At 55.2% G+C, this 24,555-nt stretch overlaps 1 protein-coding gene across 7 annotated transcripts in view; it reads left to right on the top strand.

Annotated features, from left to right (window-relative positions):
- The first annotated feature begins 3,912 nt into the window (after positions 1-3,912).
- Positions 3,913-24,555, top strand: part of ZNF787 (zinc finger protein 787) — a 29,220-nt gene continuing 8,577 nt past the window's right edge. Inside the window, exons 1-3 of one of the 7 annotated variants that reach the window (XM_045532578.1) lie at positions 14,582-16,379; positions 16,506-16,595; positions 18,803-18,891. In XM_045532578.1, the coding sequence (XP_045388534.1) occupies positions 18,813-18,891 (79 nt within the window). In that variant the 5' untranslated portion in view covers positions 14,582-16,379; positions 16,506-16,595; positions 18,803-18,812. The other 6 variants (XM_045532579.1, XM_045532577.1, XM_045532580.1 and 3 more) reach the window with 6 other exon arrangements.

Raw genomic sequence — 24,555 nt, forward strand, 5'->3', positions numbered from 1 at the left:
GATCTCTGTGAGCACAGCAGCACTGAAGGCTCCCAGATCACTGCAGAGATACCTGTTCACTTCCCTCGCCCAGCACTCGAGATGCACGAAGCACAGTGGGAGACTCAGGGCTCTTTTGGTTACAAGTGACAGAAACCCAAGCGGAATTTGCTGGGGGCCAAAATGGGAATTTCCTGGAAGGAGTCTGGAGAGACTCAGTCAAGGGAAGGAAGAGCAGAACAACCAACCTTCAGGAAGGTTAGGGGGCATTGGGGGCACTTGAGTCTACAGCCTGGGCACCTGAATTCAGCCGGGATGGTCTCTCTGTCTCCATCTCTCACCTCTCTGCAGCTTTATTTTCTCCTCCTGCAGACTGGCTTCCTCCACTTGGTGGGAAACGAGGCTGCCACCAGCTCCCGAGCCTCTCACATCCCAGCATCTGTGCCAGACAGAGGTGGACTCTCCGTTCTTCCAGAGAGAAGAGCCCCGGGGAGGGCTGCTGTTTGGCCAGCTTGGGTTGGGTGACCACAGCTGTAGCTGTCTGCTCTTCTCTCCACAATCAACTCCCTTCCTTCTCATTCCTTCTCTCTGTCTCCTTCAGTCTCATGGCCTTAAGTTCCATCTCACTGCTGATGAGTCCCTCAAGGGGAGCTTTGTCATTATTTTTACTGCCCAGCATCTGAAAACCCTGTATTAGGGTAGGGTGAAGCCACCCGAACAAAATAACCCATACGTTATAATGGCACATCACATTAGAAGTTTCTTTTTCTTTTTTTAAAAAAACATTTTTAATTGTGGCAAAATGCACTGAACAGCCTTGTGCAGTGGCACAAGCCTGTAGTCCCAGCTACTTGGGAAGCTGTGGCAGGAGGATCACTTGAGCCCAGTTATGCTCACTGGGTGTCCACACTAAGTTCGGCATCAATGTGGTGCCCTCCCTGGAGCAGGGGACCACCAGGCTGCCTAAGGAGGGGTGAACCAGCCTAGGTCAGAAATGGAGCAGGTTTCCAGTGCTCATCAGGGATCTCACCTGTGAGTAGCCACTGCACTCCAGCCAGGGCAACATAGCGAGACTCTATCTCTTAAAAAATAAATAATACTAACAATAATAATAAATACACATAGCATAAAAATCACTATGTTGACCACTATTTTTTTTTTCTTTTTTTGGGGTCAGGGTCTTCCCCTGTTACCTGGGCTGGAGTGTTGTGGTGTCATCATAGCTCACTGCAACCTCCAACTCCTGGGCTCAAGCAATCCTCCTACCTCAGTCTCCTGAGTAGCTGGGACTACAGGAGTATACACCACACCTGGCTAATTTTTCCATTTTTTTATAGAAACCCGGTCTTTTTATGTTGCTTAGGCTAGTCTCGAACTCCTGGCCTCTCCTTGGCCTCCCAAAGTGCTAGGATTACAGACATGAGCCACTGTGCCCCTCTCTTAACCACTTTTAAGTGTACTGTTCACTTTTAAGTGTTAATTACATTCACTTTGTCACGCATCCATTACCCCCATGCGTTTCCAGAACTACTTTCATCTTGCAAAACCAAAACTTTGTATCCACTAAACACTAACTCCCCATCCCTCTCTCTCCCAGCCCCCTGGAAACCACCATTTTACTTTGTGTATCTGTGAATTTGAGTGTCCTAATCACCTCATATAAGTGGAATCATACAACATTTTTCCTTTTGTAACTGGGTTATTTCACTTAGCATGACGTCCTCAAGGTTCATTCATGTTGTAGCATGTGTTAGACTTCTCTTTCTTTTTAGGGCTGAATGATATTCCATTGAATGTGTAGAATACATTTTGTTTATCCACTCATCTGTTGATGGATACTGACTGGGTTGCTTTCCCCTCTTGACTATGGTGAATAATGCTGCTATGAGTATTAGGGGTATAAATTAGATGTTTGTGTCTTGATCATGTAACAATCTTGGATGGGTGTTGGGTGACAGAATGTGTGTCCACAAGGTGGTCACATAGGAACCCGGGTTTCTCTGGGCTCTTCTCTGGAACCTTGTTATTGTCTGTATCCAGCCAGCAAGAGGGGAGAGAGTGTGGAGCAGGCATATATGTCTTTGGCCTGGAAAGGGCCTGTGTTACTTCCACTCCCATCTCATTGGTGAGAACCAATCACAAGGCCACACCTAGGTGCTAAGAGGAGTGGAGAGTGTAATCCCTGGATGGGAAGCAGCGTCCCAGGAATGATACTGTGGAAGGCAAGAACAGGTTTCAGCGGTGAATTAGCCACCTCTGCTGCAACCCCATGCCACGTTTGGGAGATATCCCAGTATTGGCTTGGTTGTCTGAAGAGAGACTCAATTACCAATGGTTGAAATGAGACAGAAAGTTATTTCTTTCATATAAAATCTCAGCTGCCACGGAACCTCTTTCACAAAACCATCAAGCACATGTCTGTCTGGCTCCTTCTATCTTGTTACTCCTCCATCCTCAATGTGTGGCTTCCATCTGGTGAGCTGACCTAGATCTTGCCGTTAGGTTGTCAATTTGGCCGGGAAGGAGGGAGAATAGGATGGAGGGGGAGGAGGCTGTTCCCCCACAACCAGGCCATTGCAGGACACCTACTGATTGATCTGATTCAGAGGAGCACAAACACATGACTTTCCTTACACACAGCTTCCCAGACCTAGAGCTCATACCCTATGCTTATGACAGAGATCTCATATAAAAAATTATAATTTTTATTGCCATTACTATAGCACATTCCTTCTGTTCTAAGATATATTTGAAAATTTACCTTTGTGGTATTTCTGAAGGTAGGACACAGACATATCTTACTATTGCCATGTACATTTAATACAGTACTGTTTCTTTCCACCCTAGAAAGATGTTATTAAATCAGCAATGCACATCTTATGATCGATGCCGACTTAGACTTCAGGGTATACGATGGCCACAGAAACAGAAGCAATACTGCTAATAAGTAATAAAAACTGCTACCATTTTTATTTGGAGTTTACTATTAGCCAGGTATTGAACTAAACAGCTTTCACATACATTACCTCATCCATTATTTTATTTTTTCCCATTTCACAGATGAGAAATTGAGGCTGAGAAAGGTGTTATTCTGCAAGTGAACGGTTGCTCCCCATCTTTCTAACTACCGATAATAAAGTGATTATAAATAATAACGATAAATCATCTGCCACTTAGGTGAGATTACGCCAGAGCAAGTGCAGGACGGGGATGGGCCCGAGGACCAGCCTGCATGAACACTGTGGTGTGTACAATTATTTTAAAATATGTGTTTTTTTGCAAGAACACTAACAATAACAGCTAACATCCAGCGAGTGTTACTAAGTGCCTACCTAGCAAGGGGGAGGTACTGAATCTCCAGCTGCTGTGACCAATACTCTGTTCTAGGAGGCAGTGTGTACACTCACGGTTAAATGCACGAATTTAGAGCCAGACTCCACCTGTTCGAGCCCAGGCTCTGCCACTCCCGGAGTGTGACTTTCGGTAAATGACTCTCCCCCTCTTCATCTGCAAAGTGGGAACAGAACCCATCACGAGGCCTTAGTTATTACCAGGATCTAATGGATGTGAAGCACTTGGAGGAGCACGTTGTGTTCCTATTCCTATAGAAAGCAGGAAACTGAGGCCACGAGCGGAGCGATAGGGACAGACTTTGACCCCGGGCGGCGCCTGAAGCGCGACACTCTCGGCCCAGTACCTGAGGGACCGGGGTCGCAGAGAACCGAGCCCTCTGGGCGCCCGGACGCCAGCCACCGGGAGGAGCCACGGTAGGGAAGGGGTTACGACGATAGAGACGACGGGAGGACCCGGGGTGGCACGAGCGTCCCTCTCCGCCACTTTCCCCCTCCCCGAGGCTGGCGCGGGGAGCCAGCCGCGCAGGCGCGGGGAGCCCGGCCGGGGGGCGCCGCCCTAGACACCCGGAAGTCTCCGCCTAACGGGCCAGGCCCGCGCCTCCGGTCCGGGAAGGGGGCGGGGCCGAAGCCCCCAAGCGCCAGGCGCCATAGAGCATGGACGGAGGACCCATGTCCTAGAGGCGTCCGGAAGTGTCTCCCTCGGGCGCCCACCCGGCACCATAGAGCTGGGGGGCGGCGGCCAGGGGTCGCGGGGCTCGCCTGCCTAGAGCGGCGAGGACAGGGTGGCGGCCCAAGAGGAAGGGGCAGGGGGAGGGGGGGAGCAGCGCGGGCGGAAGCGGCCGGGAAGGTCACTTCCGGCCTGGGCGTCCGTCCCCCTGACCCCAGGGTCTGAGTCGCCGCTGCCGCCGCTGCCACCATCCGCGAGGCAGGAGAGAGGAGGAGGAGTGCGGCGCAGCGGCCCCGGGACCGAGGAGGTGAGGGGTGGGGGTGCTGGCAGGGGGCGTGCGCCTGGGACCGAGGGGGGGCGCGCGCTTCGGGAAGCGGACTGGGGACTGGGGGTGGGAGGGCGAGCGCGCCTGGGCGGGCGAGTGCGCGTGCGCGTTGTTGGGGGGGGCGTGAGTGGGCGCGCGGCCGGGGTGACGCGGGTGGGGAAATGCGCGTGCGCGCCTCCGGGCGCGGGGCGGGTGGCGGCGGGGAGCGCGCCTGGCGGGTGCTGCGGGCAGCGCGCGGCCCCGAGAGAGCGAGAACGAGAGAGCGAGCGAGAGAGAGAGAGAGAGAGAGAGAGAGAGAGAGAGAGAGAGAGAGAGATGCGCGTGCGCGGCGCCGGGGCTGGGGCGCGCTGTGGGGCGGCGCGTGCGCGCTGCGGGGGGCTGGAGCCCAGGCCTCGGTGGGGGCGACAGCTGCGGCCTCCCTAGGGCGGGCTAGCTCTGTCAGTCCCCGAGTCTCCAACTCCGCCGCCCGTCGTGGCCGGAAGTGGTGGCGATTCCTGGGGGAAGTTGAGGCTCGGGTGGGGGAAGGGGCCGCGCGGGCTGGGCTGGTCTGGCCGGATGCGGCCGCCGGGCGGGGGGACAATCTCGGCCCCCAGGCCTCCCCACTCCAATCCCTTCCTTCCCCTTTCCGAGCCGGCCGGGGCCGGTCGCTGCCCCGGGCGGGCTGCGCGTGGCCTTTGATCGGGCGGGTAATTAAAGGGATTCCGGCCGGCAGGAGGCCCATTCATTCGCTGTCGCGCGCCGGCGGGCGGCAGGAAGCGCGTCCCCAGGAGGGGAAGTGACTGGGCCAAGGTCAACCACCGCGTGGCCCACGGGGCAGGGCGAAGGCGGTGGCTGGAGCCCGTGGCCATTCCAGAGAGCTCCTTGGTGCCGGGCTTGAGCGAGTGGATCAGATGGCGAACCCCGCCCCTCTAACACCCACCCCACACCCAAGTCCGGGGGTACCGGGATTCATGGAGATGAGTGTCTCAGGACCTTCAGAGTCAGCAGAAAAATGATCCATAGACACAGGAGGCAGGATCGAGTGTAGACAGAGGCTTTCTCAGTGCCAGGCCCTATGCCGGGCCCGAGGGATGGGAGCTGAACAGGGGCCTGGGGTCTGGGTGGAAGGCAGAGACTGAGACCTGGAGACGCCTCCTGGGGTGACCAAAGCCCTGAAGGTTCAGGGAGCTTTGGGAGACCAGGGAAGGCACTTTGACCCAGCCCAGAGTGGGGGGATGGTCAGGATTTTAGGGAGGGAGCCAGTTGGTTTGTTTTTTCTGTGCAGTTTCCTGGTGCTGGGCCCCATGTTGGGCAATGCTGAGGATCCAGTGGGGGATCAGATCTGGCCCCAGCCCTGGAAAGCACAGTTGCCGTTGATCCTGGCTTAGCTTCTCTGTGAGGCTGTTAAGCCTCTTTGGCTAAATGCAGCTGACTGACATTCACCTGCCTGCCTCTGCGCAGTCCCCCCTTGCCCTCCTGTCTCAGCCCCAGAGAACATTCAGATCAGATTCCTAGTTGGGTTATCTCATGTCTTATTGATCTCTCCCTGGCTTTCAGCTTTCGCTGAAGGGTTTATCACCGTGCCTGGCCTCTGGTGAAGGGCCAGAATGTGCGCAGATGCTGAGGTATATTTCCCAGGAGTTCCGGGGTCAGGCGGACCTCTGTTCAAATCGCAGCTCCACTACTTATTAGCTTCATTGCCTTAAATGGGTAGCTTCAACCTCTCAGTTTCTGCCTGGAAGAATGGGGGTGACAATGATAGTATTGACCTCAGTGGGAAAGCCCTTAATGCTTTCCTCTTACAGCCAGAGCAGACCTCGGGTGTGGGTGTAAAGTGTGTAGAAAGGGCTCTGGGGCAGGCATTCCTGGGTCTCGGTCTTGGTGCTGTCTCTTCCAGTTCTGTGGCCTTGAACATGTCACTTCCCCTTTCCCAGGCTCAATTTCCTCTTCAGTTTCCTAAAATGAAGAGCACAGTCACAATTCCCTGAATAAACCTGGTCCATTGAGGCTGCTGCTCATGCCAGGCCCAGTGCTGGGCATGTGGACAGATGGTTTTGGCACAGCGCCGTGCTGTGAGGGCCCAGAAGAGGTGTCTGCCCCAGCCTGGGTGGAGGAGGAGGAGGAGGGTCCCAAGGCCCCACTTGCGAGGCCAGTGCTGGGTGATGCTGGACAATGCAGCAGGAGTCATACAGTCCCTGCCCTAGAGCAGCTCAGACCGTGGGGGGATGTGCTCACCTGTCGGCACCAGCCAGAGGGATGGGAGGTTTGCCAGAGTGGCTCCGGCAGCTCTCGGATCCCAGAGGAAGGGGTGTGTAGTCGGGGAGGATGTACAGGCAAGCGTCATGTCTTGGGGGATAGAGAGGAGGAATTGGCCAAGAGGACCATAGGACTTCTGGGAGGGTGACATGAGGTCTGGGCCGGGAAGGGCAGGAGTCACAGCCCAAGGCCTCTAGCAACTACCTGGTTGCCCTGGGGGGCTTTCCGCTGCTAGGCACTCCCAGCTCTCAGGGCACCAGTGCTCAGGTGCATCTCACAGGCCCCTCCACTCGCCATTCACCAGCCATTCACCAGTCCTCTAGCGAATGAAGGCTTCCTGAGGCCTCCAGCCTGCCGAGGCCTGTGCAGGGCCCCTGCGGTGGGGAGAGACTCACCACATTCAGTTGCTGAGCACTTGGCAGGTGCCTTGGCTTTGTGCCTGGTACTCACTGTTCTCGAGGCCCTGGGATGGGGGTGATCACCCCATTTTAGGGGGATGAGATAGATGTGGTTACCCTCATTTTAAGGGATGGGACAGAGGTCCCAGCTGGCCCTTGTGAGCCCTGGGCCCCACGGCAGTATCATAGCACGGGTTTGTGTGTAATTCCAGATGTCTGTGGTACCCTGACCGTGATGCCACCGCTCTGATGACTGTTTCTTTTGGCAAAAGTTGGGGACTAGGGAGACAAAGGGTGTTCTGAAATCCTCTTAGGTGCCAGTTGTTGGGTTAGGGACTGGGGTCCTTGCCCGACAGGGCACACTGTCATGGAGACTCGCACACACAGGGCCACTGGTGGGTTCAGGGGACCCTGAGACCTGGCCCTTGTTCCAGGGGTCCTCCAGCACAGCAGGAGAAGCAGAGGGGGCGTGGGTGTTGGGCACTGAGATCATGCTGGCCACTGAGGAGGCTTCACTGACCCAGCGTCAGGGAGAGTGAGCAGGTAGGGGGGTCCGGGCAGACACGCCGCTTAATGCCAGTGGCCCTGTTCTAGGAGCACAGAGCTGGTGCCTCACAGCCATGGAGAAAGCAGCCGAGTCTTGAGCCCTTGGGAGGTGGTCTGGGGCCCTCCGTGCTAGGGTGTCTGAGTTCTGTCTCTGCCTTGCCCTCTCCCTTTGGGCTCACAGAACATGAGTTGCTGTCCTGTGCCGAATGGGGTACCCACCTGACCCCCATCTTCCAAAGCCCCTGGGGTGCTGTGCCTTCCAGTGGTGACTTTGGGGACCCAGAGGTGTATCAGGGATAGTCCAGACCTCAAAGCCAGGGCCAGATGCCTTGGAGCCACGGGTTCCTGAGGCTGCCGTGTGCTGGGTGGTGCTGTGGGAGTGTCTGCCCTCCTTGAGCACACAGTCAGTGGACGCTCTGTGGTGTCGTCAGGGACCTGCAGTAGGTGCCACGGAGGTGAGTAAGACAGGGAACTGCCAGGGACATAGGACTCATCCACAATGGTGTACATTAAAAGGGAGCAAATGCCAGTGTCCCAAGAGTTAGTGGGGAACGAAGCTGCTTTTGGCATCTGGCAGACCTGGTCTGACTGTGTGCCTGAGGCTGTGTGGTACGGTGTTAGCCGCTCACTCGTCTATACCTCAGCTCCCACGTCTGTGCAGCAGGGACAACAGTGGCAGTCAGTGTTTACTAGGCAGCACTTAGCCTGTATCATCTCATTTAATTTGGACACTAACCCTGTGAGGATGAGGCTGGACAGGCAAGTGCAGCACCTTGCTCAGGCCATGTGGCTGGTCAGTGGTGGGGCCACATTCTGACCCTGGCCTGTCCCAGAGCTTGTTGTCTTGCCACTGTGCCACTTCTCAGTGCCTCTCATTGAGTGGTTGTGGGGATCAGGGTTGGCGCTTATGTGCTTACAGCACCTAGGGGCTGGCGCATGATATATGCCTGATGACTGTGATCTGTTATTGTTGGATAGGACAGAGTGTTGCATCCGGGGGAAGGGTGCAATCCAGGAAGGCTTTCTAGGGGAGGTGCTGCTGATGCTGGGCCTGGGCAGGTGGGTGCATTGCACCAAGCAAATCTACAGAGAGAGGGCAGGTGAGGCAGGAGGAAGCCTCCCTGTGAAGGGCCTGGGGAGGGTGCACACCCATCCAGAAAACTCCAGCAGCCAGCACGCCCTGTCAGCCCAGCCCAGGCGAGAGGTGATGGAATGTAAGACGGCCTGTGGGCAGAGGGGGCGGGTGGGTGTGTGTGTGTGTGTTTCATATGAAGGTTTTATTTTTAAATTTTATTTATTTATCTTTGAGACATCTCACTCTGTTGCCCAGGCTATATTGCAGTGGCGTTTTAATAGCTCACTGCAGCCTCAAACTCCTGGACTGGAGTGATCCTCCCACCTCAGCCTCCGGAGTAGCTAGGATTACAGGCGCTCACCACCGCACCCAGCCATTTTTTCTACTTTTAGTAGAGTCAGGATCTCACTATGTTGCCCAGCTGATGTTGAACTCCTGGCTTAAGTGATCCTACTGCCTTGACCTTCCACAGTCCTGGGATTGTAGGCATGAGCCATTGCCAAGATATTATTTTTTTAGAGCAGTTTTAGGTTCACAGCAAAGTCGAGTGGAAGGTACAGAGAGTTCCTGTACACCGTCCCCCACATCAACATCCTGCTCCCAGTGGCACATTTGTTACAATTGATGAACCTACATGGACACAACGTCATCATCCAGGGTCCGTAGTGTGTGTGGGTTCTTTTTTTTTTTTTTTTTTGGCCTGAAGACTGTTTTGTTTGTTTTTTAAAACAATTTTCAGTTACTCACAAGCTTTTAAGAATTGGAAACCTTCGCATATGATCTGAAGATCTTCAGGCCCCAATGTCAGCGGCTGCCCCTTGAGGGGACCTGCGTCCCACTGGCTGCCGGGCCCTGCTGCCCCAGTGGGCTACAAGTTGACAGTATAAGGTTCTAGTTGTTCTGGAAGCCCCCTCTTTTCCCCTTCCTCCCTTGTGGAGAAAGTGGGGCGTGGTGGCTGGGCCGTGACCTGTCTCTGCCCTGGCTGTGCTGCTGCCCCTGCCAGCCTTGGGTTGGCACCAGCTGTGCTCCAAGGAAGGCAGCTCTGCCCAGCTGGTTAGGGTTAGGGTTAGGCCTCCCAGAGTGATCGCGTGGGAGGCCTGAGGGAGACCTTTAGCAAGGTGCTGCGCTAGTCCAGATGTGAGGTGGCTGGGAAAAATAAAGCAGCAAAGTAGATGTCCCACTGGTTAACCTCAGGGAGGAACAGAGGAAGAAGGGGAAAGAGAGAGAAAGGGGGGCCAGAGGGAGGTGGTGTGCTCTGCTCTGCTCAGCCGTACGTCCGAGTACATCCGAAACCTGCAGGGAGTGCAGATAGCCTTCCAGGAGGACACAGAGCTGCCACCGTAGCATGAGCAGGAAAGGTTGACAGAGAGCTCCTTCACTCATCACCCTCAGGAAAGGCAGGCATGAGATTCTGATCGTGTCACAGAGGTGTCTCCCAATAGTCAAGCCTTGCCAAGGGCTGAGGGCTTGATGCGGGATGCAGGGTAGACATCACCTCACCCAGCCTGGGATCTGGGTAGGAGGTACAGGAGGGAACAGGAATGGGGTTTCCAGGTCTGGAGCGAGGGGTGAAGTCACCCACAGGAAAGGGAAGTGGGGAAGGAGCTGGCAGGGCAAGCGGAGGGGTTGCGCTGTGGGCAGTGCCGAGGAGGGGCCCAGGCGGCACCATTGGTCCCTGGCTGGTCAGCTGGTCTGAGTATGAGCTGTGGGCACTGGGGTGGCACGTCCAACACACCTGGCACTTGGCCTCAGGGAGCGTGGTGCCCAGGAGCGGATGCAGACCCTAAGGCAGGAACAACGTGGTGATGACACTGGCCAGGAAGCAAACCCTGTCATATGTAGGGTGTGGGCCGCAGGGAGGAGGTGACATTTGAGCAGACCCTTGAAAGGTGAGTAGGAGCAAGCAGGTGGAGGACCAGGGCGGGGCTCTCAGGAAGGGCTGGGCCTGGCCAGGGTGAGTGTGTTGGTGTATCAGGAGCAGTGGGTTTGCACAGTGTGGGGCCAGGGTAGGAATTTGGATTTTGGACTCAGTGCAGTCAGCTGGTGTGAAGGGGGCTGGTGTGAAAGGGGCCGTTTAGGCAGGGAGGGAATGTGAATGGAGTTGCTTTTTGTTGTTGATAACAGCTTTACTGAGCGACGACTCCCATAGGGTACAGTTCACCCATTTAAAGTGTGCAATTCAGTGGTTTTTAGTATATATGCTGAGTTCTGCGTCAGTCACCACAGTTGATTTTAGAACATTTTCATCATCCAAAAAAGAAATTCTGTACTCATTAAGCAGTCACTCTCCTTCCCCCGTCCACTTTCTTTCTCTATGGGTTTGTCTGCTCTGGACATTGCGTATAAATAGGATCGTGCACTCTGCAGTCTCATGTGTCTGGCTTATTTAACTAAGCATAGAGTTTTCAAGATTCATCGTGTTGTAGTGAGTGTGAGAACTTCACTCCCTGTGATGGCTGAGGAACAGTCCATTATAAGGATGTGCCACGTGTGTGTATCCTTTTGTATGTTAATGGGCATTTGAGGTGGCTCCGCTTTTTGGCTGTTACAAGTAATGCTGCTATGAACATTGGTGTACAAATTTTCATCCGGATGTATGTTTTCACTTTTCTTGGGTGTATACTTAGGGTGGGATTGCTGCTTGGTATGGTTACTGTGGGCTTAGCCTTAGTAGGGACTGCTTCCCCAGCGTACAGCCCTTGTGCATTCCCACCCGCAGTGCACAGGCTCCCCGTTTCTCCACATCCTCACCAGCACTTGCTATTTTCTGCTTTTTGTTAATACCCGGCCCAGTGGCTGTGAAGTGCTTTCTGCTTGAGGGTGGTTTTGATTTTTGTCTCCTGGTGGCTGGGGTGTCTTTCCATGTGCTTGTCAGCCGCTCTTCTGTCTGGGGGGGGTTGCCTGTGCCATACTTTGCCCAGTTTTTAATTGGGTTGTTTGAACCGAGTGACTTTTTACAAAGATTAGTTAGTTGGTCTGTGGTTTGGGGAAGGTACTTTCAAGGGACAGAGTGGGATTGTGGTGGGAGGGAGCGAAGGCCCCAGGGGAGTGGGGACTGTGAATGGGGAGTGAGGGTGGACGGGTTGGGGGGGAGGGAGGAGCAGGGCCGCGGGAAGTCAGAACATGTGTTAACTGAGCGATGAAGATGGGAGTTGCTCAGGGCTGCTAGTGGAGGGAAGGGCATCCGAGGCTGGACGCTGGTGGGGAGCAGGCCAGTGGGTGCGAGAGAAAGGTCTGGGCAGAGTGGGGGGCCGGGGTCAGGAGGAGCTGCCTACTGAGCCACTGAGGAGCGGCACCAAGCTAGCTGGGGGAGGAGGAGGTGAGATTGGCAGCAGAAGAAAGGGGCTAATTGGCAGCAGTCCTCCAGGGGTGGGCGGGACCTAATAACAACAATAATAACAATAATTTGTCTTCTGCTTAATAACCCTGCCAGATCCCCTGCTAATTGGATCGCTCAAGGGCCTGGGCTGGGCCGGGCCAGGGGAAGACACCCCTGCCCTTTTTCCATCTCTGGGGGTGGAGATCAGAGTGGGGTGAGCACCTGCAGAGCTGCCGTGAGGGGGGGCTGAGGAGGCAGGCAGTGGCTGGGGAGGGGCAGGCACCTGCCACTTTCTGAACTTGTTAAATTCCCAACCATCGGTTAGATGCTGCGAATTGCCCAGGGTTTTTTTTTGAGAGCAAGTTGGGAGCTTTCCCTTCCAGGGAGCGGCTTGAGGGCCCCCAACTCCTGGTGCCGCCTCCTCTCCCTGCCCTCACCTCTGCAGGTGAGGGTCTGCAGGCCCCCAACTCTGAGATCCTAGGGTAGAACCCAAAGCCCCCAGAATTAGGACAAGAGGACTCAGCAGCTGTTTGAATGAATGAACTAATGAACGGGAGAGGAAGGGAGAATTAAGTGAACACCCATCTTAACTTTTTTTTGCAAGAATCCATGGTTAATCCCTCTAGCCCCCATTCAGTCCTCACACAGCTCTGTGAGGACCTATTGATCCTGTCCCCGCTTTACAGAGGAGGCAGTTGAGGCCCAGAGAGGCCAAGACACTTGCTCAGGGTCACAGAGCGAGCAGTGGCACCAGGGCTGGTTACTACTGTGGGGCCACTCACAGGGTGCCACCCCAGCTTGTTTGTCCTGCATCTCCCCATAGGTGTCACTTCCCTCTGCTCACAGCAGGAAACCAGGATGCAGAGCAGTGTGGGCCTGCCTGGCCAGGCCGCCCTGCCCAGGAGCCATCCTGGTGAAGCCTTCCTACTTCCTGCTGTCCTGGCCTGCTGGGTACAGAACTTGTGGGTCCCAGTGCAAAGTGAAGATGCCCCTTGTGCAAAAAGGCAGGAGGAAAGCTTTTTCCTTTCCTCCGAGGTCTCTATCTGTCAGGATGGTTTTATTCGGCATTTCACCTGTGGTATGGGTGCAGACCTTCCTTGAGCCTGGCTCCAGCCAGGTCGGATGCTGTGAGGCAGGACCCAGCCTGAGCCGAGCTCTGAGCCCCAGCACCTGCCTCTATGCCGTGGAACCCCACTCACAAAACGTGGCTCAGAGAGAAAATTATCAGGAGTTTCAGGGCAGCAGCCACAGAGCATCGACCCCTGAATGGGCCTCCCTCCGACTGGCTGCCTGGCCTTGGCCACCTGGCCTTGGCTGAGGCTGGGCTGCCCCCACTCTTGCCATCCATGTGCGAGGCCTGTTCCCGGTGCAGCCTTGGGCTCACCTCACTGGTGCCCACCTCTGGGCCTCGCCCGTCTGTTTTTCCTCAGCCCAGGAAGCTTTCCCTACACCTTGGCACCCCTTGTTCTTTTACACCAGAGTCAGCGAGCTTTTTCTGTAATGGGCCAGATAGTAAATATTTTAGGCTTTACTGACCAAGAGGCAGAGTCAAGGCTGTGATTTGTGTGGGTGTTTTCATGTAGGTTAAATAATGCACATCATTTGACATGTGACCATTTAAACTTGTAAAAGCCATCCTTGGTTGGAGGGCAGTTTATGGCCGGTGGGTGGGCACAGCTTGTCGACCCTTCAGTCAATCTTACAAGGACACCTTTTCCAGCCCTCCCAGCTCAGGGTCAGCCCCTCCACCCACTTACACCGCCTGACTTTATTCCTGGCTGTCACCTGTGCAGGAGCCACGTTTGTGCTGTGGTTCCCATCTGGCCCCCAGGCTGGCCATTCCACCGCTTGGGGAGGAGGGGCAGGGAGGACAGGCCTCCCTGCAGGAAGCTGAGATGGAGGCCTGGGAAGCTCTGACCTGGGAAGTCCCTGCCTTTATTGAGTTACACACATTATCATCTCAGTGGAAACACTTCTCACCACTTGGCAAACAAGTTTCTGCAAAGACAAGGGCAGAGAGGAATACCCCTGACCTCCCCATCTCTCCCTAGAGGTCTTCCTTTTCTTGGATGTGTTTTTAATATTTACGGTGTTGTGATCAGAAGGCCTGTACAATTTTTTAAAGTTTGTTTACTTTCTAATAGAGATACAATTCACATAGCCTAAAATTCGCTTTTTAAAAGTATACAGCTTGGTGGTTTTTAATATATTCACAGAGTTGAGTTGTGTAACCATCACTGCTATCTAATTCCAGAACACTCCCAGAAAGAAAGCCTGTACCCCTTAGCAGTCACTCCCCATCCGCACCCGCAGCAACCCATGATCTGCTTTCTGTTGGTATGGATTTCCCATTTAGGTATTTCGTATACATGGCATCCAGCAGTATGTAGCCCTTTGCATCTCTCTGCTTTCGCTTAGCATCTGGATTGTTTCCACTTTTTGGACATTTTGAAGAATGCCGCTGTGAACATTCATGTATACCTTTTTGTGTGGACTTACGTTTCCATTTCTCTTGGGCGTGTAACTGGGAGTGGAATTGCTGGGTCACCTGGTAACTCGATGTTGAATCACTCGAGGAACTGCCAGACTGTTTTCCAAAGAGGCTGCACCATTGCACGTTCCTGTCGGCGGCCTCTGAAGGTTCTCCTGAGGCGTTTGTCATGTTTATGGTGGGTAATCTGAAGGCCCCGACAGTTCTGTATCCTGTGTAGGGGAGACAGAACTTTTCCTCTCCCCTCTTAGGGTCTCCGGCAGGGTCTGAGGATTAAGTCAACATAAAACAGATTAACAAGAGAAAAGCACACCCATTTTATTTTTACATGGACATGGGAGACCTCACAGGACAACGGAGACCCTGAGGCGGTCAGGCCTAAGTGCTTCCACGTGAGGTTGAGCAAAGGGTTGCAATTGTGAAAGAGTAACTAAAACATACGGGGAGGCCGAGGAAGATAAAGTTGGTTTGTACAGATGGCTCTGGCCCAGGCTCTGGCTCTGGTGATAAGAATGTCCTTGTGATACAGGGAGGCATTTTCCATGTGAGTGCTTAGCTCTGCTCCCAGGGGGAAAAGGGGAGGTCAGAGCACCCTCCTGCGTCTGCTGTCTTCCAGGTGCCTTCCGCTGAGAACGGTCCTTGTGCTGCGTGTGCTCTGAGGGCCAGCTCTGCCGCCCCCACTTTCTTTGCCCTCAGCACCAGCTACCTTCCCGTGAGAAACTAGTCCTCACGGCTGTCAAGTAAACCCCTTTCACCTTTTCCTCATATTGCAGAAGTAATTATTTGCATTTTAGAAATTAGGAACATGAAGGTAAAAAGAAAAAAGTTGAAGTCACTCCTCATGCCGAGGGTGGGAGGTGTGGCCAGTCCCCACTCTGGGACTGTGTGAGGAGCCGGTGTGGAGCAGATGCCTCCTGGTGCTCTTGCACCCGCTCTCATGATCGTGCTCATGGGCTCTTTCCAGTTTTCCCCTGTTCTAAACCTGACTGATGAATGTTGTTTTTCTGCACGAAGCATTTCCTGAGATTGCATGTTCCCTCAGCAGCTTCTGGGGAAGCAGAGCTAAGCTGGTCGGGGGGCCGCGAGTGTGTGCTAGGCTGGTCAGCTGTGTTGCCAAATCCTGCAAGTTTAACCTGAACTGTTCAATCTAACCCCTGGCGATTGGGGGGCTTGCTAGGGCCTGTGAGAGGGGAAATATGTCCTGAGAGGGGTGTGGGAGGGGCCAAGTGTCGGAATTTGTCACATAGCTGTGCTCAGATTCGTTCATTCATGTGTTCCCCTGCCTGCCTGCCGGTTCTCCGGGAGCACCTGCCTGTTGGGTCTGGGAACGGCCAGGGGCGGGGAGGATGGACCAGCTAAGCCAAGACATGGTGGAGTGGCGGGTAGGAAGAGGAAGGAAGCCAGGCAAGGGGGTGGACAGGATGGGGGGCTCTGAGGAGGTGACCCTTGTCTCAGCCCTGGAGTCCAGTGGAGGCAGCTGGGAGGATCGGAGGAGGACAGCTCCGGGCAGGGGAGGGGCCCCAGCACTGTTGCCTTCAGTGCTTGCCCCTTGCCAGCTGCCTGAGTTTCTTGGGAGTCATTGTAGCCCTGTGCCGGGCACCCACATGCAGAGTAAGTCCTGGCTGCTGTTCAGGTGCTGCAGGGGACCCTCAGGGCTGGCCCCGCCTGCTTTGTGAGCTTAGTCTGCCCCCCCTACTGGCGGAGCCTCTCCATGAGGCAGGGGCTCTAGTGTTGGGAGCAGCTCCTGGCTCTTGGGGAGAGCCCTGTGCCTGTGGGGGGTCAGGTGACGGGGTGGGGCAGGGAGAAAAGTGCCCACCAGCCCTGCCTCTGTGTCCTCGTGGCAGTGTGGGACTAGTTTCGTTCATTCCTTTAGGCTGTAATAAGGATGCAGTTCGTGGAGCTGCATTTTATGAGCCGGGTCTGCAGAGGTGAATCCTGTAATTAGCCGGGCCAGATGCTGTTGCTCTCATTTCACAGAGGGAGAAGCTGAGGTGGGCAGTGATGGAAAGCCCAGGGGGGCTGTGGTGCTGCCAGGACGGCTCAGGGCAGTCCCCCCTCCTCGACCCTGGGGACTGTCCCCACGCCAGTGCCTCATTCACTTTTAATCACTTGCACAGGATGCTCTTAGGGCCTCGAGGGGGCAGAGCTTCTGGGACCCGAGCTGGTGGAAGCTGACCTCAAGCCTCTCGGGGCCTCTCTTTTCTCAGGTGTGAAGCTGACGGGCATGTGCTGCACCCACCGCCAACCCTGGGGTCCCACCAGGGCCTGGGCACCCTCGTCTGCCCCCATTGTGGACTTTGGCTGGAGCTTATCCACTCCACAGCTACAGTCTCCCCCATTCCACCCATGAGCACTTGTTCCAGCCCCCCCTCACCTCTGAAGCACCTCAGTGGCCCAAGTGGTCAGTTCATGGGCAGGCTGTGCCTGCTCGGGCAGTCCCAGTTCTGGTGGTGCCCTGGCCCTGCCAGGCTGCTCCTCAGGCCTCGTTGCCCTGCAGACAGGTGGGGCTGCCCTTTTTATCGCACCCTGAGTCTTTACAGGGGCCTCACGGTGGTTTATGGAATGTCAGGATGACAAAGCCAGTAGGAGCTGGGGCTCCTCGGCCACAGTTATGTGACCTGGGCCAGCGACCTCTCCTCTCTGTGCCTTGATTTGTTGCTGTACGGGGTGTGTTTGCGGGTAACACGCAGAGCTGTGTCTGGCAGGGAGAACGTGCCCAGCCCGGTGTCCGACCCTGATGGGTGGGTCTGGTCTGTTGTGTTCATGCGGCCCTGGGCACCCAGGGGAGCTCCAGGTAGGTGCTCAAAACCTGCGGGACGGTTGCACATCTATGAGAGCGCCGTGGGGCAGGGCTGGTACCTCCTGGGTGCCCCTGTCTTCTGGACCTCTCAGGTGCTCAGTGGATGAGGACACGAGAGAGCATGCGCCCGCACGTCCCATGCAGGGATTTGAGTAGAACATCAGCCGTTCTGTCTCTGTTGGAAAGGGATGCTCCCTGGGTGCACCAGGGTCGAGATGTTGGGCGGCAGCAGGATGGTTTTGGGTGTAGACTTGGGGCCCTGACGGTCTGTCCAGCTGTGGCCACCCCTGGCAGAGAGACCTTGGGCCTCAGTTTCCTCATCTGCGTGATGAGGACAACAGTTGTACCTACCCAGAGGGCCATGGTTTGTAAACCATTTAGAGCAGGGCCTGGAACCCACGATGTGGGGTGTCCAAGTGTCGCCTGAGTGAACCACATGGCACACCTGTGCATGTTCTCTGTGTTCCATCAGACAGCTTGGGATGCTGGTAGGGGTTCCTGAGGGCCCGGGTTACACCACCCCACAGTGGGATGGGCTCCCTTCGGCGCCTGCGTGGTGGTGAGCCCCACATCACTGGGGCTTCTTTTTTTTGAAAAACTTTTTATGACTAGTCAAGTGAGGCAGTGGGAGTGGAGAAGGGACAAAGACAGTGTAGCTGGTTGTGACCAATTAGTTGTAAACACCACTGCACTTGCAGCAGCTGGAAATTTTTTTTAATTGCCTTTATTTGGCTGTAGAAGTTGGCAGCCCTGTGTGAGCCCCACAGAGTTTCACTGAGACGTCCCTGGTTTGTGAAATCCCAGTGTTCGGAAGCCAGGGGAGGGGACATTTGCCCTGGCTCCACCTGGTGGCCCTGTGGTTCCTTGATCCCGTGGGATGATCTGAGTCCCCTTGACCCCTACATGCCAGGTTGTCTGGCTACCTTGTTAGCATAGATGCCCCATGAAGGCCACTGGCTTTCTTTTCCCAGGGCCCCAGTGTGGCTGGCCTTGGAGCTGCCCCATGGTGTTTTAAAAGAAATTAGAGTGTGAACTCCTTAGATGGCACATGTGCTCGTCAAAGGCTCTGCCGCCTGTGCTAGCCAAGCACATGTGTGGGCACGGGTTGTACTGTCCCCTGTTATGTGGAAAGGCCTTAAAGGGGGCCTGGCATGTGGAGCCCTCCATGCATGTTAGGGCTGCGCTGTTTCTGCTGAGGAGCCAGTTATCTGCCGGGGGTGTGGGGGCTTCATTACAATTCAGGGTCCACTCCTCTGTGGCAGGAGCTTCATGTTGGCACCATCTCGCTTACACTGGATGGTACGGTGGTTGTCCTCCGTCTTGCTGACGAGGAGACTGAGGCAGGGAGGTGGAGTTGCTCACCCCCGGTCCCGCTGGCGGGTGTTGGGGCTGGGACAACAGCAGTGGTGGCTGCAGGTTGCAGAGGGCCCTTGTGCTCCTCCCCGAGTGTACCTTCTCCTGGGGAAGGGCCAGGCAAGCTTCAGGCCACTTGCCCGCAGTCCTTCGGGTGTGTGCTACACGCCATGCGTGCCCCACATAGCACCTGCCATCTGAGGCTTTTGTCCCGTCTGGTATCCTGTCAACTCTGTCCTTCTGTCTCGTCCCCTCTAACAGGGACCCAGACATGGAGCTGCGGGAAGAGGCCTGGTCTCCAGGACCACTGGACTCTGAGGACCAGCAGATGGCCAGTCACGAGAACCCAGGTGAGGTGGCCTTGGGGAGTTCTCAGCTGAGCCCGCCACCCTGCCCTCCCTTCTCCCTTCCTGGGCCCTTGGGACTGCCTGAACCCCCCCCCACCACCACAGCTCCCCCTAACCCTCTCCAGCCCTCTCACCCCCTGCACTCCTAGCTCTAGAGGGAGGGGCAGGTGTCGTGGCTCCTTCCAGCTGGACCATCCTGGGGACCTCTGGGGCCACCTTCTCTGTCTGATTTCCTGTCCTTAAGCCTCCATCCGAGCAGCGCCCCTTCCTCTCCCCACAGCCCTGCCCCAAGTCCTGGACAGATGCTCTGCTCCAATTCCAGGTGGTCCCTTGACTCTCCCTGGCAGGAAACTCCATAGCCTTGGTGGTGTGTGAGTGGAGGGGCAGGCGTGGCCGGGATCAAGGAGCCCCAATGCCGCTTCCTCACGTTTCAGTAAAAGCTGGGTGTTTGGGTTTTTGTGTGAAATCATTTACTTTTTAAACACTGGCAACGAGGTTTTTTTGTTTAATAAAGCATTATTTGGGTTGAATGAAACTCATTTGTGGGTCGTGTGGGCCTGGGAGGTTTGTTTGCCAAAACCCCACCCCACCGACACCCTGACCCCATCCCCTCTATTGAGGCCGAATCCCTGTTTCCAGGGGCTTACCTGGCAGGGCCGTCTTCGGGCGCAGGAAACAAGGTGTAGACTTGTGTGTTCATGCTGCGTCTGTGTGTCCCGTGCTGGGCATCACCCTGGCCCGGCTCAGCAAACCTTTTCCGCTGAGGGCCAGAGAGGAAATAGTAATACTTCCTGCCTTGCAGGCCACATGCCATCATAGCTCAGACGGATGCCACCGTGTGCCAGGGGGACTTGGTTTATAAAGACGGTAGCAGAATTTGCCAGCCGTGCCAGCGTGTCACAGTCCCAGAGGAAGATCATGAGGACCTGGGGAAGGTTGGGATCCATTTTATAAAGCTCCTTCGCCCCTTTTGCGCTTATTTCGGAGATTCACAGAAAGGGTCTGAAAGAAAGCCCCCTGTGGGCAGAGGAGAAAGTGAGATTAGGGGGTTGTGAGCGCTCTGCCAAGGGCACACGTGGTGCCTGACGCGCGGTGAGCCCCGCCCTGTACCGTCCTCCCCTCTGTGCCTGCTCCCTCCTCTCCCCTGTGGTGTGTCCGTGGCCTTTTAACCTTTTTAAAAATTAATTTTAGAACTTTTTTCACTGTGGAAATTTAAAACATATGTAGGTAACTCGTCCCTCTTTCCCCTTCAGCAGTTAGCAAAACTTTGCCAACTAATTTCTGCCTTTTTTTAAATACTGGAGTGTTTTAAAGAAAATTCCGACCACCATATTATTTCACCCTTAAATGCTCTGACATGCAAGGACTCCTTTTTTAAAAAAAAAACAAAACTACATAATGCTGATTTCACCTAACGAAATGTTATTCCTTAACATTGTCTGGTTCCCAATCCCTGTTAAAATATCCTCAGTTGTCTCCAAAACGAATGCTTGAGTAAGTTAATTTTTAATTTTAAACATCTATAACTTCATTCTCTTTTTAAAAGGTAGGTGTCAGGTTTCCTTTGTCCAGCCCGCGGTCCCTGCCGGTTCTCCCCGCGCCAGACACCTGGAATCTGGGAAGGTCCTCTCCGCGGGGCAGCCCTTCCTCCCCTATGGAGGGTGTAGTGCGGGAGTCTAGGCTGCCTGCGGGGGTCCCGCCTCCCGTGCTGGGTCAGCCTGCGCAGCCCCTGTGACCTGACAGACATGGACTCCCGTCCTGAGAACCCCCGTTGGGACATGCTGGGTGGGGTGGGGGCAGCGAGACTTGGCTCAGCTACGGGGTCCGTTTTCCTCCAGCCTGTCCCTGAGGGATGGGGGCCCAGGGACAGGCACGTGGAGGGCTCCCATCCCAGCACATCCTGAGCCTAGGCCCCGCCCTCATGGCCCCCAGCGCTGTGGGTGGAATAAAGTCCAGCTCCTCCGCCTGGCGCTCGGGGTCCTCGGACAGAGGTAGCAGCTGGCGACTTCACCGTTTGCACGTGGAGAGCGGCCGGCCGCGGGCGGCCCTGCTCCAGTCCAGGTGGACCCAGGGGCCGCGGCCGTGGGAGCCCCAGACCCTGTGGAGCAGAGAGGGGCGACGAGGGAGGTGCCGTGGGGTGGGGCAGGGTGTCCACGGCCAGTACTGCAGTCAGGAAATGCTGGTCCGAGCGCCAAGGAGAGGGGGTCTCCCTAGGCGAGTCGCGTGCGGGGTACAGAGGCCTCCGCGTAGACGCCTTTTGCAATGGCAGGAGCTCACCCTGGAGTCTCCCTTGACTCCTGACTTCCCCGTGCATCCGTTACCTGCTCTCCAGACTCGTGCAGAGTGGGGCCACTTCTCCCCCCTGCAGCCCTGGCGCCTCGTGCCGGGATCTGCACTGACCTCCCCAGCGGTCTCTGCGTCCACCTCTGTCCCCCGCCTGAACCTCTGGGCATGGAGGAGAGATCACCGCGCTGCGCTCTGAGCTGTCGAGGGTCCTGGCTCGCTGTGCCTGGCCCTGCGCCCTGCCTCTCACCTGGTCTTGGCCTCCCCAGCCCACAGTCTTGCCTGGGTGTTCTTCCCCAGATAGTGTGTGTCACTCGCTGCTTCCCTTCCCTACATCCAGGGCTCTGCTCAGTGTCCCCATGTTACCACCTCTGTGTGTTGCAGCTGGAAATTAATGTGCCTGTCCCTAGCCTCGTTAGAGCTCACTTCCCCCAGAGCTCAGGCCGCTCTGCAGACTGTCTAACCAGAGGGTCCCCTCTCAGGGGCCAGGGAGGGCTTTGCTGAGGAAGAGGCTTTGGGCTGCAGGTGGAGGAGATGTGGCAGTGTGGCTGAGGGCCTGGGAGGCCATTGGGCAGTGGGGATGTTCTCTTTGCCCGGAACAGGGAACCCAGACCCAGTGGCTTAAACCAGAAGGACATTTATGGTCTTGGGCAGCCATCCTGTAAGTGGGGTGGATCCAGAGTGCTTAATTCAACCTTTCTATGAGCCACTGGTCTCTGGCTACCCTCTCTGTGATGTCCTGGCCACACTCGAGAGGGCACCTCAGCCCCAGGTGTCATGTCCTCCCAGGAAACTGCCTGGCCGTGTCCCACTGTGCCACATCTCAGGGGCCGCCTTGTCCTCAGGTGGTGTCATCTTTCGGCAATGGGTTGCCTGTCTCGGGACATCTCTTTTTCGGTGAGGGGGCAGTGTGGTTTTCTGAAAGCCGCAGCTCAGGCGTCACCACGACTGGCCCAGAGGAATCCCAGCCAGCCCATGCTGGGGGTGTTCTGGTGAGGAAGGAAGGAGGAGGACTGACTGGCGCCGGGTAGTGTCCTTTGCTCCGAGAAGGCATAGCAGGGGCTTCCTGTGGCCGTGGTGGGGAGGGGTGGCCTGGACCCCTGCATGTTTTCCTTCCCTGGAGGGTGGCCAGGCCACTACCCCTGTGCCATGGCGTTGCCTCAGTGTTCCTGGAGACCCTGGGTCAGGTGGGGGGGCCTTGGGTGCTGGCGAGGGGGTGCGCTTACCGGGCTCAGCAGACTAGGCTTCAGCTGAAGAGGTTGTCTGAATAAAAGTTTCCATGCCCCGTCTGTCCCCCAAACCACCACAAAATTCCCAAAACTTGAACCTCCCCACCCCAGCACTTACTGCTATAAGGTATGGCTACTGCTGATGACAGGAAGGCCCTGCGAGACCTGGCACAGCGGGACACTGCCACCCAGGGCAAGTAGCTTTGTCCCCTGGGGACTCGGCTTCTTCTCTTTACTAAACTGGCTCTTGGCACCTTACCTCGGTGTCCTCAGACTTCAGTGTCGAGCCCCAGAGCAGTTTGTACAGGTGCACACGGACACAGCCACGTGTATTTGTTTATGTGGGACTGAAATAAAAGCTTCATAGAACAATTCTTAAAGTACTAGCAACATGTGCTGATGTTCCCTTTCCTCCTCGTCCTGCCCTCTATTCCACTTTTTTAAAATGCTGACCACCATCCACGAAGTTGATTTGACCACCCACCAACGAACTGTGGCCCGCAGGTGGGAACATGCGTGCTGGGTGGTGGATATTCAGGCGCCAGGCACAGTGCTTCTCAAGTGGATGCTCAGTGAATAAGTGAATATGAGATTTAAAAGAACTAAGAAGTCAGTTTTCTTTCCATTTAGCTTGATTTACCCAGAGTGCTTGCGAAACCTTACAAATTTTAGAATTTTTTTTCTGTATTTGAATATTTCTTTTAAAAAAATTTTTTTAACATCTGGTAATCAATTTATTAAAGCAGTTGACTCAAGCATCTGCAATGGTTTGACTTCAGCCTCAACTGGGCTCAATCCTGAGGGAGATGATCCACTTAACAGTCTCAGAAGGACGGTGCAAGTTCTCAGCAGGAAGTGATCCTGTGTCCTTAAAACCTCGACCACGAGGATTTTTTCTTGCAGTGATTCTCAAAAGTTTTTTGGGGCATTTGAGCTGATTCTTTTACTTTGAGAGCCTTTTTTTCTGTGTCTCTGAGTGGGCACACACTTTGTCCAGCGATTTTGCAGTGCAGCTGTAATTCTAACTCAGTGAATCGCCACCTCGGGCTCCATGAGTGATTTTCGGTATCTTTAAAAGCCATGGCTGTGGCGTGGCTTCTGGACGGCTTTGCGAGTGGGAGCGGCAGCCAGCCAGGAGCAGGAGGGGGCGGACCAGAGCCCCGTGGCACCAGCCACCACATCTTCCTCAAAAAGCTGTATTTACATATTTTGGGAAGTGTGTTCAGATCCTCTGAGATAATACTGTTACGAATAACAGCCGGCACTGTATAAGCACCTCCTGTGTGCCCACAGTCAGCACCCGCCTACATAGGTGGGTTACGTCCTGGAGTTCACACCAAAACCACGTGGTCCGGCTGATCAACCCCCATTGAAACCATTGAGAAGGTTCCAGGGCAGGGAGCGAGAGGGTGGGGTACACACTCGCTATCTGAGACTGGAGCCTGTACCTCGCTGTTGTACGGATGCTCCCAGGCTGGGGCAACTTCCTAACCTGCCTCTTGGGGCCTTTTCTCCTCTCACCCTGGCTCAGAGTTCCTGATGTGGCATGGGCAAGAGGTGTGGGGCTGGGCGGTGGCCGGGGAGAGTCACCCAGACTGGCTTGGGGCCTGAGCTACAGGACATTCAGAAAGAAGAGCAGTCCAGATAACTAACCAGAAAGACATTCTGATTCTGAGGAGGGAGCTTTTCCAGCAGGGAAGAGTTTTCAGCTGCTGTCTTTGGAAAGGTGGTTCCACCTTCCTGTACTGAGTACTGGCTCTCATGGTTCAGTGCACCTAGATCACCTGGGAGAGCTTGCTTCAAATGCCAGTGTTGATTTTATTTTTTGATTTTATTTATTTATTTATTTTGAGACAGGGTCTCGCTCTGTTGCCCAGGCTAGAGTACAGTGGCCTCATCACAGCTCACTGCAACTTTGAACTCCTGGGCTCAAGTGATCCTCCTGTCCCAGCTTCCCGTGCGCTACCAGGACCAGCTAATTTTTCTATTTTTTTATGTAGAGACGGGGTCTCGCTGTTGCTCAGGCTGGTTGATTTTATTTTTTCAGAGGTGAGGTCTTGGTCTGTCACCCAGGCTGGACTGCAGTGGCATAATTGTAGCTCACTGCAGCCTTGAACTCTTGGGCTGAAATGATCCTCCTCTCAGCCTCCCGAGT

Source organism: Lemur catta, chromosome 19 (genome assembly GCF_020740605.2).
Source record: "Lemur catta isolate mLemCat1 chromosome 19, mLemCat1.pri, whole genome shotgun sequence".
NCBI lineage: Eukaryota > Metazoa > Chordata > Mammalia > Primates > Lemuridae > Lemur > Lemur catta.